The sequence below is a fragment of the Puccinia triticina genome, chromosome 7A, assembly GCF_026914185.1.
Source record: "Puccinia triticina chromosome 7A, complete sequence".
NCBI classification, from domain to species: Eukaryota; Fungi; Basidiomycota; class Pucciniomycetes; order Pucciniales; family Pucciniaceae; genus Puccinia; species Puccinia triticina.
Window position 1 is genome coordinate 6,531,046 of NC_070564.1, and position 21,736 is coordinate 6,552,781.

Here is a 21,736-nt window from a genome sequence, read left to right on the forward strand (position 1 = left end):
GCCTATTAACACCTTGTGTTGATCTGGATGCGCCTTAATTGAGCAAGCCTCTCAGTCAAGCTTACTGATAGAGTGAAACCTTTTACAGGTCTTACCACGAACCCATTGGCCCATCCTTGGCATCTTACACCATCATCTTGATAGTAACAACCCTCTCAGACACGGTTAGTTACATACAGGCTGACAGCATGTCTCGCCCTACAGGATCGAGACAAATGGCAGGGAGGACCCTACGCTCCCCCATTTTCCCCAATACCTCCCTGTTTCCTCTTGATTCATCCCGCGCCCTTTGCACCATTGGAATGGCAAGCTTCTTAGCTTATTTTTGCCCACTTCAAACTCCCCCATATCCATTCCCCCTGGCAAGAAACGTCCTGTAAATTTTTTTACATGGCAGATTAATGTGACCAATCCCCCCCTTCGAGACCGCGCGGGCTCAGGGAATTTCAAATTTTGAGCCCAAAAACGGCTGGATCACCACTCCAGAACCACTTCAGGGCAGGAGGAGTGGGCTAGTAATCATGGGGGCCAGTTGGGTAAAAAATGGTGAAATGGAAGCTGAGATTGCAGACTACAAGTCTGTCTACTCAGATCTTTTTTAAACTAAAAACTACATTTTTAAAAACATTTTGAAAAGAAAATAGGTGTTTTTTTGCCAGAAATTCTCGAGTCTGTAGGGCCAACGGTGTGACTTTATAGGTAAGCCTCTCCTTTGGAGGCGCTTCGCGCCTCCTTGGAGAGACTTAGTTAAGCTCGAGCGTGATATAGAGGCCACTTTTAAGACTTTCTCTTCTTGCTTCCACATTACTCATTGTAATTTTTTGCTACTTTGTTTTTCTCACTGTTTACCATGTCAGTTATTTTTTCATATTTTTTTTCTTGTTGTATTCACATTCCATCATTTTTGAAAACAGATTGCAAGAAATTTGAAGAAATTCTGTGATTTAATTAAGAGGAAAGATCATAACAAAGATCATCACATCATATTGATGACTAAGGATAATTAACGAAACAACCATGAGTTAGAGAACGGTAAGCAATAATTAATTACATTTACATAGATTAGAGAGTCCAGCTCGGTTGACATATTGATCAAAAGCAAGACCGAGATCAACTCCCAACAACCTAAGACTCATGATTCCAATGGTGGATACTCAGATCAATCCACCCTCCGGTGGCGATAATCAGCCAGACACACTCCCATCAACGTTGCCAGCAGATGCAATCGGTAGCACAGAAGACCCCTTACCCTTTGAAAATGTATCTGAAAACCACACCAAAGAGTTATTGTTGGGAAGATCTGGACGAGTGCTCAAGAACAAATTCCAACTGACCTTGAATGAGAATATAACCGACATGACTCAAAGCCAACAAGTTGAAATGTTAGAGAAACAAATCAACAAATGAATTAAGTTTTTGATGAGCTGACAAGTCAGGTTGTTCTAAAACAAATGAAGAAACTTACTTGGCCAAGTATGAAATTGCCCCAGTTTGTCTTCCCGGGCTCATTGGAGCAGATCATCGTTCCTATTGCATCAAGAAGGATTTTTGTGGAGGCCCAGCCTTCATCTGACCAAAGACGACACCCACTGACTACGTTAATGTCGTCATGCTCCACAAACGCAAGGAAAAACTTTTTTGGGTCATGTCAACCGAGTTCATCACCTGACAGATGTATGAAACCTTTGATGCCTGGGTTGTCAGGTCGGCGGTTCGGTCGGGGGGAGGTTGCATCTTGAATTGTTGGAATACTGAATATTGCAGAGCGGAGTCAGAATAGCAAGACTGTGAAAAACAATCAATCATCTGGGTCAGGTCCCAAACAAATGAACAAAATGATACAAAAACCAAATGGATGGGCAACAGCACGGGTGAGCCAAAGAGAAGTCCACTCACTTGTCTGTTTTTCTTTTGGGCGGGTGGGTTTACAGATGCGGGTGGGCAGGCTTGTCCCGCTAGTTTAGGCTCAGGTCCGGCTAGGTCAGGCTTGGGTCTGGTTGAGCTGTCCGTATTCTGATTGAGTGATTGGATGGAGGGAAGGGGTGGGGTGCATGCGGATTTACAGAATTTGCTGTGTGATATGAGCCTCTTGGTAGTTCCATCACCAATGTACCCGTTAAGCATAAATATTCTTGTAGTGTGAGTGCGCTCGGGCCCTGTCATACAAGCCTCAAGACCCAAAGTTCAAAATTTTGATTTTGGATAAAAAAAATTCACTAGTTACAAAAACAATGTTGTAGTAAAAAAAATACAGAAAAATCCAGAAGATGTAGATGTATGACATAGCAAAACCTAGAAAGGATCCGTTGATTATTCAAGGTGTGGTGATGCACACAAGGCCGCTCCCAGCCAATCCTGAGAATCTGCTCATGCCAGGAATGTGCATTAGCATGCAAGTCCCTCCCTCCGGTCGGGGTCACTTTGCGACCAGCCAAATGCTGCACAGCCCGCAACGGAGCCTGGAACTTGTGTTAAGTTCGCCGAAGTGGGGGACTTGTGTTTAAGTTAGGGGTGAGCTGGTGAGTGAGCTGTGACGAACTTAACTAAGCCCCTCCTCCCCGCAGCGGCCGGGGGGCACCCAATTGGCCTGGTCGAGATGCATAGCATCGAGATCTCTCCCACATGGAGAGGAATTAGGAATTATCAGCACATTTGGCCTGAGAGAATCTGCAAGCTTTGGTGGTGGACATGTTCATCACCACCTGCAGAACTCAGTTTTTGACTAGTTCATCTTTTGTCTGTATCATCAAAAGCTTGTATTTTTCTTAACCAAACTGTGCATCCATCCCCCCAAGCCAGAAAAAAACATACAAAGTTTGATTTGCTTTGCCGCTTACTGGCAAAGCAGGACCCCAGAAGGGGGTTTTCAAGCCGCCTCATGTACGTATCCAAACATTACAGCCCCTACCTACAGCTACCCTGGCTCAATGCATCAACAAAAATATGTGTAGTGACACCTTTAAACCCATATCAATGCTGTACATGTGTTTAAAAAGCAAAATTGGTGATGGCAGAATAGAGAAATTTAAATAACTCCTTGTGTACACGTATCTTTTTTTAAAGTTTGGCTGGAGCCTACATGAGGCGGCTTGAAAGACCCCTTCTGGGGTCCTGGCAAAGCCATGTGTTTTTCCTGTGCTTCTTTTTTTCAAATTCACTATTTTTTTTGACGTTTCCGACTTTTTTTTGCTCAACCGCTCTTCTTTTTTCGACCCTCCTTGCTTGATCTCTCTCTCTCTCAACCTGTTGCATACAAATTACAAACAACACATACACACCACCAATCCCTAAAATCATCCAGAAACAAACTGCTCCAGTCATCCCAGAACCAACTCATTGGATCCTCCAAAAGATGAAACACACCATTCACGACTTGGACAGGCTTTGGAGGTTTTTTCTCAGGGTAACATCACAAGCAGTTGTCCACTATTGCTTGTGTCAAGTTGCTTTCTCCCATGGGGGTCCATCTACTGGCTAACCAAGCCTTTGTCAACTTGCTTTTTGTTGGTAGCATTCTGAAGCAACCAACTGAGTTTTGAGCTTTGATCTTTACTTCCTATCTTCAGGTTTTCTTTTTGCTTGTCAATCTTTTTATTTTCTTTTTGCTTGTTGATCTCTTTGTTTTCTTTTTCAGTCGATCTCTTGTCCTTTTTTTTCTCTCGTTGCAATATGAAATCTTTCACGCACATTGCCTTTAATTAGAGGGTATGGCATTGTTCTCCAATCACCAAATGTCAAATTAATATTTAATGAAGCAAAAGAGAAAACAGTAAAGGTCAAACCAGATTTTCAAAAGACACTGTTTTCAAAAAAATATAGAAAAAAAAACAAAAAACCTCAGAGACAAGCTACATATGTAGCCTTGGCGAGAGGATGCTAGCGCTCCACTGGGATAGAATGTAGAGTGCGGGAAGTGGGTTGAATATTTTATAAGCCAGGAGGAAGAAAAACAACGGTGATTTTTGAGATTCTCTCATGCAAGAATCTCATTATTAGGCAGAAGCCCCGCTTGCACCTTTGGCTTGGCAGTGCCGCGGGCTTTGTTACGCTTGGAGCTGTGATATATCTGCCTTGCCCGTGTTTTTTTTAAAAAAAACTGCCCTAACCCCTAACCCCCAATTTGGGGATGGGACCGGTGGGAGTTGAACCTGCAACCTGGCGAGTGCGCTGCAAACCCCTAGGCTAATGACTATTTTCATGGGGGGGCTGCATTTGAGACGAGGCCCCGACTGCAGATTGGGCCAGCTCTGGCTGTCCTTTGGCTTCAAGCCAATGAAAATGCCGGCATTATCATTGGCTTAAAGCCAAAAAATTTAGTGGACATATTTGGGTGTTACAAACTCCTTCCATCCCCCTTTGAAGTTTGTGATTTTTTTGTTTTTGACCAGAAGTACCACCAGGGAAGAAAGTGTGGCACTCTCTAGAGTGCCAGGCCGTAATTTTGTATGTAATTTGGTCTGATATGAGTTCAATATTAAATTTAAATCTTTGTTCAATTTCTTCCCAATACAAGTGTAACTGTAGTTCAAGTTTATGTGAAATGATCTTTCACTCAATGCCAACCCGCGAGCATCTCTCTGCTGAAGGTTTGGTGTCCGTTTCCTGGGAAAGCAGAGAGCCTCATAAAGAGGCAGGCAAGCAAGTGAGGCGACAGGAATTTCCCCTGTTCCACTTCAGTTTGATTTCTGTTGCGCCACTTCCCCGGAAAACTCTTTCCTTTTTTGAAAACAGTCATTACTGTGAATTCCCCTTAGTAAAGCCAAAGCACCGCTGAAATAAGCACACAAACACTATCTCTTAAAACCAACAGTTTTTTAAACTCAACCAAACTAAGCTGAGACGCACTTGCTTACATAAACTAGTCTTGAAATCATGTCTGATATCGATAACCTCACCGGAGATGTTCTAGGTTTAGAGTCCAACCCAAACGCCCCAGCAGAGTCACTCGCGGCAGGCTCCAACTCCAAAAACCCAACCGCCAAAAAGATGGGCAGGAAGTAGAAATCGCGCCTATCACTGCCTGCAGAGAAGATTAACCCCACCGCAGGAACTGGAGACCAGTCCAATGACAACGAGGATTTACAATTGCATAAGTGAGCTTCACTACACACAAGCTTTGCCAAAGATGCACCTATCTTTATCCTCAAATATATCCTTAGCCAAGTAACAGGAAACTGTTTGAATTGCAAAAACTTTCATTCAAAATCCAAGTTTATTAAAATCACAGAAACCTGGACTTCAAGATCTAAGTTTTTGCCTATGCTCATTTGCAATGTTTTCTTAAAAATTTTAATAATCCCCAAATACCCTGTAGGGCACCTCGGATTGACCCTCCAGCTTGTGCCACAGCAACAAGCAAAAGTGGGCCGGTCAAGCTTAATCTCAAGGGGGGCCTAATCAAATGATTAGCGCGCTCCAGGGAGGGGGTAGGACGAAACCGGATCCCCTGCCGCTAAACACCATCATTCGTTTGTCCTTTTAAACACCATCTCACCCAAATCAACCCGACAACATGGCCCACATGCACCCGTGTCAACCTACCTCAACCTCATCGCCACTATTTCAACTACCAACTTGGACCCGTTTCTCATGAAAACCCAGCCGCATCCACAAATACTGATTTTTTTCTCGCCTCTCGCGCACAATCCTTGTTTAGTAGCGCCCAATCAGCCCACGACTTTGCCGTAACAACCACGACCCCTGATAAGTGCAGCCGCAGGGCTTCATATTTCCTGCTCGCCGGACAAATTGGCCCCATCCCTAAGGCACCCGCGCCACTAATTATAACCACCCGCTCAACTAACATGTAAGGTTTTTTGCACCAGTTGTTGAAGCCCTCCACCTTTTTGGACCCGTGTCCTTTCAAACTCCAGGTGTTTTCCTCCGAATCACCCTTTTTTTCTCGACCCGAGCACAACCACCGTGCAGTAACGGCAAACTCGCCCACCACCATCGTTGACATAACGACGACTCGCCCTGAGCGCAGACCGCAAGCTTCATGTCTTCTGCTCCCCCTCAAGTCGGCTCCACCCCAAAGACACCCACGGCGTTAACAACCATTCGCTCAATTACAGTTAAGTTCCCTGAACTCTTTGTTCAATCACCCGGCAACACCCACTAGGCACCAACAACTGCTCTTCCTAATCTGCCTTGACAAAAATACAGCTCATAGCCAGTTCAGCCCGCACATCTTCCCTCCCGCTGAGCTCACCTAAACTAAACCGCTCCTCCGCGGCATTGGTCGCTTTGACTCCCGTCGCTCAAGCCCCGCTTAGGCGTTCAAGCCTATTGTCGAATCATCTGCGAACGACTCACTGAGCATCAACTGGAGCCCTCAACCCCCTAACAACACACTTGCGCCAAATGATCATTCCTCACATCGTCCTGCGTATTTAAGAAGCTCTTCCCCCCCGATGGCATACTCGACCAGATCCCATTTCAATCTACCCTACAACCGCCCCAGTTAAGATCCACTTCGCCATCTTGATCAACCTCCCCTACTCCTAACAACCCGGTTCAATTCCACTCTGTTATCTCCAAAAACCTCAAGATGTCGCTCAACCGCACCCCAAACCACCCCACCAACATGACAGGCTTATTCAAGCCGCTCGGCGAGGTTAGTTTTTGTCATCCACTCCCACAAAGTCTCCCTGCTGACATTATATTGCAGTCTGTTCCCGAAGCCATCCGGGCCAACCAGTACGGCAATGTGGCCACCCCAAGTTTCTTGTCGTGCGGCGGGATCATGAACAACAAGAGCAAAGACTTTGAGATCAAAGTGACTACTAACACGGCCCTTAACAACATCCTCGATTCAAAGAAGTAAGTGCTCTAAAGCTCCCGGCGAACGCTAATTTCTCCTCATCATCTATCCTGTTTTGTGGCGATATGAGTGTTATTGATTTCATTGTTTGGTATATGCTTCAGGTCGATGGGTATGGGGATTGTTGGGTGTTGAATTTTTGACCTAACCGGTGGCCACGTGGTTTTAACATCATCCTCAAGGGGGAAGACCCGAGCCGTGAATGAGGAGAAGCCGCGGAGCTGATAGGGCCAAGCCGGCCTTGTGGTGGATGACGAGACGTACCTTGTATTCAAGGAGTCCTGTCGCCATGGACGACCTATAATAGTGTTTTGGGACGACTGGGAGAGCCCTGCGGTGGGTTGAATTGGTTGGGCCATGGCGATGTCGTCGCGCGGCGGGTGAACAGATGGTCTTGGCAGCGGTGCCTTTGGGGTCGGGCCTAGACGCTTGACATTGTCGTGCGAAGTGAGTTCGGCGGCCTCAGTTGAATCGCAAGGGATTTTGTTTCGAGGAGGCGAGTGACGCGACAATGTGGAGACTCAACTTCAACATGTGTATGCGCACCTTTGGCGGGTGTTGGTCGGCGCTTGGCGGTTGGTAGGACTGCGATTAATTGTCTTGCCATGACTCATCAAGGCGTTCCACGCGGCGTTGACTGCGAGCTGACAGGTTCCGCATTTGTGTTGAGAGTCTGGCGGCAAGCTACAGTTGCGGTCGCTGGTGCAAGGGATGGTCAGGCTCATGATCTGGTTTAACCTGAGGGCTGAAACCCCTGTTTCTCCTCGCGGTGGACTCCCCAAATTACGGGGATTGAATTGTCCGTCGAGGGGCTGAGGTTGCATTACGGATGCAGTTGTTGTTCAATTGTGGCCGTCAAGAGGGGGGCAAACTTTGCTTAAGAGGGGCCCAAGGTGAGGGGTGGGGACGACGGGGGGGTTTGAGGCGTGTTGGGTTGCAGCGGTGAAGCCGCTTTGTCCTCTAGTACTTGAAATAATGGACAAAGCTGATAAACTAGAACAACTTATCATACACAACAGTGATAGTATGGCAGATGAAATCATAAAAATCAATAATAAATTTGATGAAATGCAAAATAAACTCACGGCTAGCATGGATAATATAGCACAAAAAATTGGCAACAATGTACAAGTGCAACCCCAAGTTCAGACACCACACAGACAAGGGATGAAAGATGTACCACCACATCAATCTAGTAACCCTTTCAGGAGAATGGCAGAGGAAGAAACACCCTTGAGAAAAGAGTACACAGGCCCACCAACACCATTCTTCAAAGAACAATCATATAATCCTAGTATCCAAACTACAAGAGATAACTCTAAAGATGTACCCAGAATTAAAGACTGGCCATCATTTAGAGGAGAAGGAGAATATGACCACTTGGACTTCATCAAAACAATTGATTTGTACCAAGAGGATTTTGAATTAAGTGATTCCTCAATTACTGGAAGACTTAACAGTCTATTTAAAGGTTGTGCCAAGCGCTGGTTCACAGACCTACGCTCAACCCATGGCAAACAATCTTGGGAATGGTGGAAAGAACAAATCAATAGCAAATGGGGAAGCCCAGCATGGCTCTTCAAAATTGAAAATAAATTTGATGAGAGCACCTTTGATATTGAAAAGGACAATCCACTTAAATGGGTCATATCTCAGAAAGATAGATTGAAAGCCATTTGGCCCAATTTAACAGACAATGAAGTCCACCTGAGAATCCTCAAAAAATGCGGAGGAGATCTAGAGCATGCCATTAAAAGCAGACTACCCTACAATGCAAGTACAGAAGATATTGTTAACACATTAGAAGATATAACTACACGTACACGCATTGGCAGAAGGTATAAGCCTAAATATCAAGGAGATAAAACTGAGAAAACAGAAGAGAAGAAACCATCCACTTCAAAAGACCAGAGTTATCAGAAGGATAGGAAGTGCTACAACTGTGGTAAAATGGGCCACACTTCACCAAACTGCCCTCAACCAAAGAAAAACATTAACAATGTTGAAATAGAGGCAGAAGAAACAGCTGAAGAGAAGACTCAATCAGACACAGAAGAAACACATGATGACGGGTCATCAGTCTCATCAGGGTCTTGTAATATGATCAAAATAGATATAGAAATGGCTGAAGCTGAAACAGAGCACAATTTACCACAAGCATGGCATCCTGGACAACCTATAGGAAATATCCAGGAAGCCAGACTGATGAAAACTAAACCTACAAGAGGGAAAGGCTACACAGCTGGTAAAACCAACATTACACATATACTGTTTAATGGTAGAGAAGCAGAAATGTTACTTGACAGTGGTGCATATTGCTCAGTAGTACCTGAGACATACTTGAGAAAATTATGCCCAGACTACAAAGATACTCTTCTACCACTAGGAAAAGTAAGAATAAACAGTGCCAGTAGTACCATGAAGCCAATAGGAGTATTTGAATGCCCCATAATAATCCCTCACCCAACAGGATCAGTCAGAATGACAGTGGAATTCATTGTAATAGAGGATGCAGTAAGTAAACACTTCATACTAGGAAATGACTACTTAAATATCTATGGCTTTGACATAACCAATAGCAGAGAAAGATACTTCACTATTGGGAATGACAATAAAAAGAAGAAATTCCTATTCAAATCCAAAGAGCCTTTACCTGTGGAACAAGTAGAAATACAGGATGAAGAAAAAGAGAGATTTGGAAGAGAACAACTAGCAGAAGCTAATTTTAATGATAAACTGAGTGTAGATCAACTATTACAGTTACACAACATGCTGTACAGGAACAAGACTGCATTTGCATCAGATAAAGAACCGCTAGGGGCAGTTATAGGCCACGAAGTGGACATAACATTAAACATTGAGCGCCCCTACCCACCTTTACTAAGGAGACCAGCTTATCCAGCAAGTCCTAGAGCAAGGGAAGAGCTTTCCAAACACCTGGATGAACTAGTAAGGCTCAATGTCCTCAGGAAAGTAGGGCATAATGAAGAAGTGGAAATAACCACACCAGTAATTATAACCTACCACAATGGTAAATCACGCATGGTAGGAGATTTCTGTGCACTTAACACCTACACAGTCCCAGACAGATATCCTATATCAAGGATACAGGAGACTCTGACTAACCTAGCTAAAGCAAAATACATTACAAGTATGGATGCTTTAAAAGGATTTCATCAGAATGTAGTAACAGAACGTGCAAGAAAATACCTGAGAATTATAACACATAAAGGAGTTTATGAGTACCTTAGAATGCCTTTTGGAATTAAAAATGCCCCATCACATTTCCAAAGGATGATGAACACCATCTTCTGTGAAGAACTTGGACTGGGATGGCTAATTATATACATAGATGACATAATTATATGCTCTGAGACTTGGGGAGACCACATGAGCAGAATAGAACTAGTTCTAACAAAGATAATTCATGTCAATATGAAAATCTCCCTGAAGAAATGTGCATTTGGATTTGCAGAAATTAAAGCACTAGGACATGTAGTTTCAGGACTAGCATTATGCATAGACCAGAATAAAGTAGCAGCAGTGTTACAGAAACCAGCACCTACAAACAAAAAAGAAATGCAAAGCTTTCTTGGGTTTGCCAGCTACTACAGACAACACCTAGAAGGCTATGCAGCTATTGCCAGAAGCTTGTATGAAATAGCTTCCAATGACACCGCCTTTGAAATGACCACAGAGAGACACATGGCATTTAATAAAATAAGAGAACATCTGACCAGAGCACCTCTATTATTAATGCCAGATTTCAAGAAACCTTTTGTGTTATATGTGGATGCCTCAATGGAAGGACTAGGAGCAGCCCTCCATCAACTACAAATTATCAATGATAAACCAGTAGAGGGTCCCATTTGTTTCATATCCAGACAACTTAAGAAGACTGAGGCACGCTATGGAGCAAGTCAACTAGAATGCCTATGCCTAGTTTGGGCACTAGAGAAACTCCACTACTATCTAGATGGAAGTGTGTTTGATGTCATTACAGACTGTATTGCACTAAAATCACTCATCAATATGAAAACCTCTAACAGACATATGCTTAGTTGGCAGATATCCATTCAAGTGTACAGAGGTAACATGACAATAATTAATAAAGAAGGGAGATTGCATAAAAATGCAGATGGACTCTCTAGATGGTCCCTACCAAACACACCAGATAATCCAGCCTGGGCGCCTGAAGACCCAGATGAACTACCAATTATGGGAATTAGCATTACTGAACTAGAATATGAATTCTTTGAAGAAATCAGAAATAGTTACAAAAAAGACAAGAACTGTACATTACTAGTACAAATATTATCCAAAACAGATTCAAAGGATGATGACCTGATTGCAGCACTAGACACAGCATGGAAGAAATCATACCAAGAAGGAAGATTTCACCTATTTGACGGAATCATCTATCACAGATCCAAACATACCACTGCCAGCATAATTGGCTAGGTTGAGGGTATCCCAGTTAAACTGGGATGACCTCAACCAATTTAAACTTGGTTGATCTCAACTGATGAAATATAAATCCAAGGTACCCCCCTTGGGTTCATATTTCATTGGATGAGATCAACCCATTTTAAATTGGTTGAGTGCATCCCAGTTAAACTGGGATGTCTTCATCCCAGTCAAATATGCTGGCAGTGTACATGTGTATTAACTGTAATGGACAGAGTATTGATCGATACACTACTACATGAATGCCATGACAGTACATCATCTGGCCACCTATCTTCAGACAGAACAGAAGACAGAGTAAGGAATCTAGCATGGTGGCCAACGTGGCAACAAGATGTAGAAACATACTGCACTACATGTGAAAGATGCCAGAGAGCAAACAAAGCAACAGGCAAAAGGTTTGGACACATGATAAAAATAGAAGAACCCACTAGACCATGGGAAACAGTTAACATCAACTGGGTCACAGGATTACCACCTGGAGGAAAGAAAAACTATAATGCATGTCTAGTTATTGTAGACAGATTTAGTAAAACACCTATATTCTTACCATGTCACAAAGATGATACAGCTATGGACACAGCCATAATGATTTGGCAACAAGTGATTTCATGGACAGGACTATTCAAAAACATCATCAGTGACAGAGATCCCAAGTTTACATCAGATCTATGGAGAGGGCTGTACTGCCTATTTGGCACTAAACTCTCTTTCTCAACAGCATACCATCCACAAACAGATGGGCTAGCAGAGAGAATGATTCAAACTTTGGAAGACATGCTAAGGAGATTCTGTGCCTATGGATTAGAGTTTAAAGACTCTGATGGATTTACTCATGACTGGGTCACACTATTACCAGCCCTAGAACTAGCCTACAGAACATCAACCCATGCATCAACAGGGAAAACACCAGCTATTCTAGAGAAAGGATGGAACCCCAGACTACCACAAGACAGCCTGAAAAAGGACTTGGTAGAAGTACACCCCACAGCAGAAAGCTTTAAGAACATGCTGGACAAAGCCAGAAAACACGCCCAACAAAGCATGGATAATGCATTTGAATACAGCAAAGAAAAATGGGACAAAAAGCATAAAGTACCTAGCTTCAAAATAGGAGATTTAGTATTAATATCAACTACAAACTTTACTAATATTAAAGGACCTAAGAAGCTTAGGAATGCATTTGTAGGCCCATTTGTAGTCAAAGCATTACATGGACCAAATGCAGTAGAAGTGGAACTATATGGAGAATTAGAAAAGAAACATCCTACATTCCCAGTAAGCTTACTCAAACACTATAATGAATCAGATGCTGAATTATTCCCTTTACGCAAGGAAATACCTGAACCAGAAGTACCTCCACTTGAAGAGTCAGAGGAGAAGAAAATTCATAAGATCTTGAAAGACAAAAAGATCAGAGGAGAGAAAGATAAATTATATCTTGTAAGATACAAAGATGAATGGCTACCAGAAAAGGACATTAAAGATGCGGATAAATATCTAAGAAGATTCAAGAACTCTAAACACAAAGATTAAATCCAAGTTTATTAAAGACATCAAAACATAGAATTCAGGATCAAGGGTTCCCCCTATACTTGGGCACATAAACAAAAAAAAATGACCACTAACAATTTGACAAGATTCACAAACACTAAGCTCTAAATACAAATTAACACAATTTCTTTTTTGTGAATTGTCCCTTCCTGCCTAACAGGTTTAAAAGACAAAACACGGATGACCCCCAGCGCGCGCAGTTAAGGCATTATGCAAAGGGGGGCCAAAAAGTTTAGCCCCTCAAACTGCGCAAGTGCAACAGCGGAGGGGGCAAGGACAAACTGCACGCTGGAAGTACAGCGGCAGAGGACGCCTGGGGGATAGTGTAACCCAAGAGCAGCCCCCCTTTTATACACCATTGACCAGCAAGATCGCTGAAAGCCTTGATCTTGACTCCGCTTGCATGTATTCTTGACAACAACGCCACCGCCACGCTGCCGATGGATTTTTGACCCGCGAGGCGTTAGCTACTGCTTGGATCTTCTGGCCTTCCTGGTCGACACATTGGTTGTGCGCTACTGGAAAGTGAAATCAACCCTAGACTCGGTCGCCTCAACAACAGACTTGCTACCTGCTCCACTCCCTGGCCAAAGTCGGGCCGAGTTGCTGGCGCTACGTGAGCGCAGGAGAATCCAGTTCTCTACCAACCCTGAAGAGTATTGTCTTAGCTTTATAAACAAATGCAGCGGGGCAGAGGATCGCTCAGAATCAACTGTACTCATTGAACCATGGTGCGTACTGCTCACTCTATGTGGAACCCATAGTTCCAATCACGTAATTAGATTTATTTTTTTATGTTTATGTAGCTAGGTGCTTTTCTTCAGTCATTCAAGTTTTTTATTCTTTGGGTTTCTCCATTTCCCCTCTTTCTTGACTTTCTCATCGCTGGCGTTAGGCAATCAGGGTCGAAAGATATGCAGCCACCAACCACGAAGCCGACCAATACCATATTGTGCCCCGTTTCTGGCGGATCGTCGTTGGGTCCATTGTATCAGCCCCCGAAGCCATTACAAGACCGGTTTGTTTCATCTCGTCCTAATCGACGCCACAAGATGATGGTCCCTATCCCCATAAAGTCCTCATACTTGCCAGCTGGATCTGAGCCGATCCCAAACGGTCACTCAACGTCTGCACAACCTGCTCAACTTGAGGTCACAGACAACGGTGGGTAGTTACGTTGCCAATAACGGTAACGCAACGGTAACATAAAAATTTTTCAGCCGTTATCGTTACCGTTATTTGTAACGGCAGTGCGTTACGGTACCGCTGGAACGTGACAGAAAAATATTGGTGTTTGTTACGTTACTGGCGCCTGCGGAGCGCCATATAACGCCCAATAACAGCCAATTTTGGACCGTTACGCGTTATCTGGTGGATAACGCGCAGTAACGACCTCAAAAAAAGAGCCCGTTACGTTACGCGCGAGGCATGCAAAGACCCCGTTACAAATAACGTAACGGGCAGCTGCGGGTAACGAGGGTAGTTACGTTACCCAAATTACGTGAATAACGTAACGTAACGTAACTACCCATTGCTGTCACAGAAGAGGGGTCAAAGGTCAATCTGAAACGCAGGACTCTGACAATGACGCCAAAAATCAAAGTTTGGAAGATGCCCACACTTGTTGAGGAAGCTTTTTGATACACAATTGTGCTATGAGTCAGCTCAATCAATCCTCATCATCCAAAAATTCATCCGACAGCAACCAAGACTCTGAAGATGAAAAAGATGCCGCTGAGCTTTATGAGAACAAACACGTTAATACGCGCCCAAAAGATCAAAAGGCCCTGATAGAAGATACCCAATGGCTTTCCAGATAAACTTAGTGATGATTGAGAAAGCAGAGACAGACAAGTCTGAATCCTCTGTACATCCTTGAAACTGTTTCTCCCGCTCAGTTTTTGTTACCTATGCATACTCTCCCATCCCCAAAGGGTGTAGCCCCCACTACGGGATCGCGACGGCAGGACGAGGTGGCAGACCCAAAGCCGTCAGGCAGTGATCTGGGCAATGTAACATTAGCGAGTCAGCCAACAAGTGTGAAACGGCGGGGCTCGGGCCTGACAAAAGAAGACACGGAGGATGGCCTGGATGAATCTCAGCCCAGTCAAGACCAAGGCTGGGAGAAACACCCAGTAGCTAAGAAGAAACGCGTCCGCGCAGAGCTCAATGCCGTCAGTGAAGAACATGCCCCATCTGCTCATCCGACTGGTCTTGCTGGGCAGGAGTTGGCTGTTGGCAGTTTGTCTGGAGCGGGGTTGCAAGAGGTCCGCCGTGCACGGAAAGAGGTAAACTATGCATTTCCTAGCCTAAACAAGTACGTCTTGTCCATACAGCTCCAATGGTTCTTTTTATTTGCATACTGATGATCAGTTGGATGGTATTGAAGCTGGCAAAGATCATGGGGCCCAAGAGCTGCATCAACATCTGGTTGGACTCGCAGGTGGGGTTCATGTCAAACACACAGGCCCATACCATCCTTGACCTGCGCCTTGGACACACTGTCAGACCACTTCCCCCTGTTTCTTCTTCTAGGACAAAACTTGTAGGTGTACCCACCAAACTCAAGTTCTCAGTTGCAAAATTCAAACATCATTGTTCAAAAATATTTAGGGATCACAATTATCCCCAGCTTCTGGTACTCACCATGTCCTCTGTTGCCATGCTCTCATTGAGGTTTTATCTGCCTCTCACTTGTTGTTGACACAATCTGATCATCTCTTAACTTGTTCATGAACAAAGCAATGCATGGATTGAATCCAGTTTGCCAAAAGTCAAACTTGATTTTTGTTGAAATGTGACTTTGTGAAGCTGCTCTCATAGCCTCAGGCTTTCCACTTGAGTCTGAATGGATTAAGTCCTGCTTCATTGGGAGGGTGTACTTCCTATCCAAGAAAGTACAATACAGGTACTTCACAAGGTTTTGCGAGATGGTGACTATGCTTGTAAGGTGTTGGAGCTATCAATTATGCTGGAAAAACAGTTGAACCTTGCAGCGGCGAAGCCGCCGTGGCCTCTAGTTATTTCAGAATTTAACCTTTTTAGAGGGGGCAAGTGTCAGCCTTAGAGATACATCAAGTAGCCAAAAGACTGCAATAACTTAGTAAATAATAATAATTATTAAATTATTATTGCAGAATTAGATTCCTCATCATAAATTAAGGGGGGTCACCCACTCAAAGTACCCCCTTATTCCTATTCCTTCATGTACTAATTGTATAAATAAGAATTGGCCACAGAAAGCGCCCAAAAATAGTATTACATACAAAAATTTAGTAAAAACAATTAAAGTACATAAAAATAAACTGTTGTACAATAATCCAAGTATATTAAAGTCAGTGAAACATAGAATGAAAGATCAAGGGTTCCCCCTAGAAATATACAAAATCATAAAAAAAATATCAAGGGTTTCCCCTTTAAAAAAGCTGAAATAAAAAAACAATCTGGTATAATTATGTACAAGACACTCAGACAAACACACACACACACTCAGCCCGCTAGCATCAGCAAGCTGACACACCCGGGCCCACCTTCCATCCCTGTCTAGCAGGGTTAAAAAAAGGTGGGTGGATGACCCCCAGCGCGCCGCATTGAAGGCATTATGCAAAGGGGGGCCATCAAGTATTGCCCCTCAGACTGCGCAAGTGCAACAGCGGAGGGGTTGAGGACAACGGATAGCTGGAAGTGCAGCTTCTCCAATTGCCTGGGGAAACAACTTCACCGCCAAGCTATCCGACTTTTAAGGTCTCCACTCATCATCCCTGGACTGGAGGAGTCGAGTCTCAACGGCCTACTCAGGCCAGAATGTTCACTTCCCTCAGGCAAAGGCCACACCACGTAACTGTAACCGCAATTGATTCCACGGCAACCGCGCCAGCCGTTGATAAGTTCAAGATGCCTGTATACTCCACTATTTGGTCTCACCTGGACCCAACCTACCCCGCGGCCGCAACCTTCCATAATTGCTTTGCCCTCACGACTGTCTCCCCAGATACATCATAATTCCTCTTGCCAGCGGTGGGCAGATATGTTACCCATCTGGGTAACGCTGCCCGTAACGTAACTAATTACGTTACGTTATCGCCTAGTTACGGATAACTGGGGGAGCGAGTACGTTACCCAATTCAAATATGGGGGTAACGCAGGACCAGTTACGATAACGGGTATCGGACCTGTAATAGTTATTTGTTATCCAGTGCCTTGAACAATGTGATATAGTCGAGTCAGCAGGGCTCAGTCTGGTGCCTGCTGCCTCCGCTGCGCTCCGCGCGTTCGATTCCCTGCTTTATCGCTCATTAATCAAGGTTTTTTGGACCCCGGTTCCACCAGGACCATAAAAGCGCTGTATTTTAAGTTACGGGTATCGTAACGCGCCAAATTTAAGTTACGGGTGCAGTAATCACCACACCGGTACGTTATTGGGGCTGTAAAAACTGGCATAGGAAATTTAGTTACAGTACGTTACTTTACTTGCATAGTGGGGTTACGTTATCCAAAACGAAGCAAATTGGATATTCAAAAAAGTTACGGTATCCAAAATGACCACCGTAACGTATCTGCCCACCGCTGCTCTTGCCACCTGAAACCACTTGATTTTTGTCGAACCATCACCAGACAGTAGCACTCGCGGCTCCGAAGAACACCAAGAGAAATACAAGTAACCTCTTGATACATGCAGGAATTGTGCGCAAAGAACACACCAAGGTGGCTGCTTCGGCCGCGCCAGGAGCCTCGATACCGTGGCAGTCGCTGAAGAGGCCTCCACAGCCAAACACCAAGCTCCTCACTCATCTCGCCGGGCTTGACAGCTGATCCTCACGCCCACGAATCCAAGAGCGTCAAACGGTTGTGGGACTCCGTAGCCATCTTTGCACTGGCTGACGTCTTGCAACATGGTTGTGCAAGTGTTTCCCTTGTCCTATTTTCTTTCCTTGAAGCTTCAAGACACCCCACTCGCTAATAAATCCAACAATTCTACCCCCCAGTCTATGAATATAGTATGTTTTCCCTTCAGCCATGCATATAGATCAGAATTAGACTTGCAAGCCTCTCCTACCAATGACATCTGCTCTCCTGAATTCACACTCACATTGGAGCCCGATTCCGATCAATGAAGACACTCCACCGTCCTTGGCCCGCGGGCGGGCTGCGGAGGAGATACTTGACCAAGGAGTATTTCCAACGCAACCTCAAGTCTGTCGATGCCTTATGTGTCCACAACAGTGGAGGTTCTCAATTGCTAGCGACCGCTCCGCTCTGGACAAGCTCTAACCGCCACCCGACTTCCAAGAAGCAAACCACAAAGTTCTCCTGGTCGATGCCAAACAAGACACCGTTGAGGCCGCCGCCGTCCTCTTGGGGCTGGGCCTCACCCACCCCGTCGAACTCGTCAGCCACCCCAAAGATTATCATAAACCACAACCTCTCAAGCCATTAGAAGACCCGACCCGGGCATTCATCACTGAGACCCTTGACGCCGACACCCAGCTGAGCTCTTCCTGCTCCAGCCCGTCCGCCAAGCCCCCCGCGCCGACTTTCTCCCAGTCTCACCCTCCCCACGCACATCCAAACCCGCTGGTCCAGAAGACTACTTTGGGGACAATCTCGGCGGCGCTGGCGGCACATCTCGACCGTCCTCACTTGCCAGACCCTGCCGCTACAACCACTCTGATTGCATCTCAAGAGGTTCGAGTGCGACCAGAGTCTCTTATAAACCCGAGCAACTTTCCGACTAGGCACCAGCGGGCTTAACAATCCCAAATCCCTATACGCCAGGAGTCCCCTGAGGAATTCATCCAGTACCTTGAGCGGCTGATTGGATATGATGAACTTTGGTTGCTCACGCATGTTGATAAGCTACTTCAGCAATGCATGTATACTTTTCTCAAAAGTGAATCAACTAAGCAAGTACCTCAAGATAGTACTCATCCAAACCGGAGGTCAATTGGTAACGGGATAATTGGGACGTCCACTCCGGAGCCTCTATCCCAAAGTAAATCGAATCCAAAAGCCGAATACCCTACTTAACATAGGAGAGTTATGTTTGGCTTATGGGCCGTTATTCCAACGCACCCTGTCAAGGGCGGCGTATTTGGGTCTTCCTTGGAGGACGGTGATACGTTCAGCTGCGTGACACTCATTGGAGGTCACAAGCATCTTGTGCCATGATATTTTTGCTGGTTGAGGAGATCTATGCTTGTGGTAGGTCTCTATTTATCACATGCCCGAGCTGTGCGACAAAAGAAAAGCTGACTCTTCTCATATTCATTCAATTGATGTATGTAAGGATGGAAACACCTGTTTTTATGCGGATTGCCGGGAAGGCAGAGAAAACTGAGGCCCTTGCTGTAGATCTTGCCTTGGAGGATATTCATGTTCTTTGCAGCTTGTCAAGCTTTAGTTGAGGACTTTGCCTGAACCCCTCATGTCTAGAGAGCTCTTTCACATTCTTTGGTCATTTTGTGTGAGGCAAGGCAAGTCAACAAACCCGGGACACTTCAATTGCACAATAGCGGCGGCACAATTTATCATGTGACTGATGCCTCCCCGGTCGTTTAGCCTCCTCATCTACGTTGTTGCCTTCCTATCACAAATCCCTCTTTTCCCGCAATGCAAATTTAGCTCTACCGGGATAGCGAAGATTTTTGTTCTGGCGCTTTTTGCAAGCAGAACCCAAAGGAACCCAGCCTTGGATGAACGGCCGACTCAGGCTTTGAAATGGGCATTGGAAAACTGGAATACACTTACTGACGGCTTGTTAAACAAGCATTTCACTGTGAACTGTTCTGAATCGCCACCTCCAATGGCAGCTTCAACTCAAACCACTTGCATCTCAGAACCCAGCTCTCCAGAGCCCTCCTACCCATCCCCAAGATGTTACTCCTCCTGAACTTCAATCCTTGGAACGGCTGGCAACGGGCGATGCTCTCAAGCCAACATCTGCTTTGAGAAGACTTCCAAATGGCGTTCCCATTTTCAGCTCAGGAAATCCAGCGGCTCTGCCCAACACATAGTTGATTGCTACGAAGCTCATGAGAAGAATTTCCCTATGTCAGACAACCTGGTAGGACATCTCAAACAAGAGACTTGAGACTCACTGGATGAGATTACTGTTAGCAAATGCCTGCAAGAAGTTGTCTCACATAGTCCATCCGCTTTTGTATTTATATAGATATCTTACCTTTACCCAATTGTTCAACCCAAAAGAAGCGCAGATAGTATATTTCAAGAGTGTAGGGGGAGGGGTTACAAATGATCTCAGAGATCATTACTCTCCATGAATATGTATGGCTCTGAGGAAGACAATCCTGGAGGTGAAGAATATTGTCTGCAATTAGGTCTCATCAGTTTGAATTAAACAAAAATTCAAGGGTTTCCCCTACAAATATCCAATTTTTTTTTAAAAAAAAACAAGGGTTTCCCCTCTACAACTTCCAGAAAAAAAACATAAAGGGTTTTCCCTCTACAAATGCCAAAACAACAAAAAAAACATAATTTTACAACAAAAAAAATACAACCATAACCTGCAACCAGCCACCTAACATCAGCAAGCTGATGCACCGTGGCCCACTGTCCATCCCTGTCTAGCAGGGTTAAAAAACAGTGAGAGGATGACCCCCAGCGCGCCGCATTGAAGGCATTATGCAAAGGGGGGCCAACGAGTTTAGCCCCTCAAACTGCGCAAGTGCAACAGCGGAGGGGGTGAGGACGAACCGCACGCTGGAAGTACAGCGGCAGAGGACGCCCTGGGGGATTATCCGAGCACAAGAGCACCCCCCTTTTATACACCATCGACCAGCCAGCTGCCTGCCTTGAACCCTTCTCTTGACTTCGCTTGTATCCCTGACAACAATACCACCGCCACGGTGCCGATTTATTTTTGAGCCGCGAGGCATTGGCTACATACTGCTCGGATCTTCTGGCCGTCCTGCTCGACACATCTGACGTGCGCTACTGGAAACTAAAACCAACCCTATACTTCGACCTGCCAGGGCATTGTGGTGCCACTGCCATGTCCCTTTGACGCCAACGCCACAAGGTGGGCCACCAATTTTTGCACTGCCTCGCCTCGTCCATCCACTCGCCTAGCCCTGTACGTGATACTTCTCAGGCTCTTTTCAGATTCACATCAGCATTGTCGCGCATTTCAGACCCTTACCATGCTGGTGCACAGAGAATTCCCATGAATTCCAACCCCGCAACATTGCTTCCGTCCGACTGCCCCTTCATCTCTGCCACCACCACATTGGCCAACAACAGAACCATGGATGGGAACAGCTCGGCTATGTAGCCACACGATTGATGACGGTTCTTTTGTTGATCGCACCTCACAGGTTCCTATAGCCCTCCAACTGTTTTTCAGCTGGTTTAGCAACGCGGAAGGAGCATCGAAGTCAAGAGATGCCATCTAAAGTGAGATTTCCCTCGGTTTTCACGTCTAGCTTCAAGGTCGTAATCGTAGAACACTGATAATCACCGAGAACTTCTCCGAGCAATGTTGGTGAACAAACAGGGCGGAAATCGGTCAAATCGAGGGCGACCAATTTTTGATCAACTGCTCTAAGCAGAGATGCGAGAGATTCCGAATCGGTTGGCAGGCCGTTGACCGTCATGTCCCTATCGACCGATATCCCTTTTGTCTTATAATATCTTTCTGAATAAATAGATTCAAAAATCTGTGGCCCTATGAGCATACCAGGACCCGTCTAAGGTAAGGACCAATGTGAACAAACCAAAGATCACATGAATGCATTGAAGATCAGTTCGGTTTCCGATTGGATGAAGCCCCTCCCTCTTTGGGCCCGTCGAGCCAGCAGGTGGGCAGCTGGTGCTACCTCGCCAGGCAGGGCCCGTTGAAGTTGACCTTGAAAATTTCTGTTCGGAGGTGGGAAC

The 21,736-nt window shown here is 45.1% G+C and overlaps 1 protein-coding gene across 1 annotated transcript; it reads left to right on the forward strand.

Moving 5' to 3' along the window:
* Positions 1-14,754: 14,754 nt before the first annotated feature.
* Positions 14,755-15,328, forward strand: PtA15_7A727 (uncharacterized protein; the record flags this gene model as incomplete). Its single annotated transcript, XM_053171364.1, has 2 exons — positions 14,755-15,132; positions 15,218-15,328. 2 exons carry the CDS (start codon positions 14,755-14,757, stop codon positions 15,326-15,328), a joined length of 489 nt encoding a protein of 162 aa, XP_053022553.1.
* Between the last annotated feature and the right edge of the window lie 6,408 nt (positions 15,329-21,736).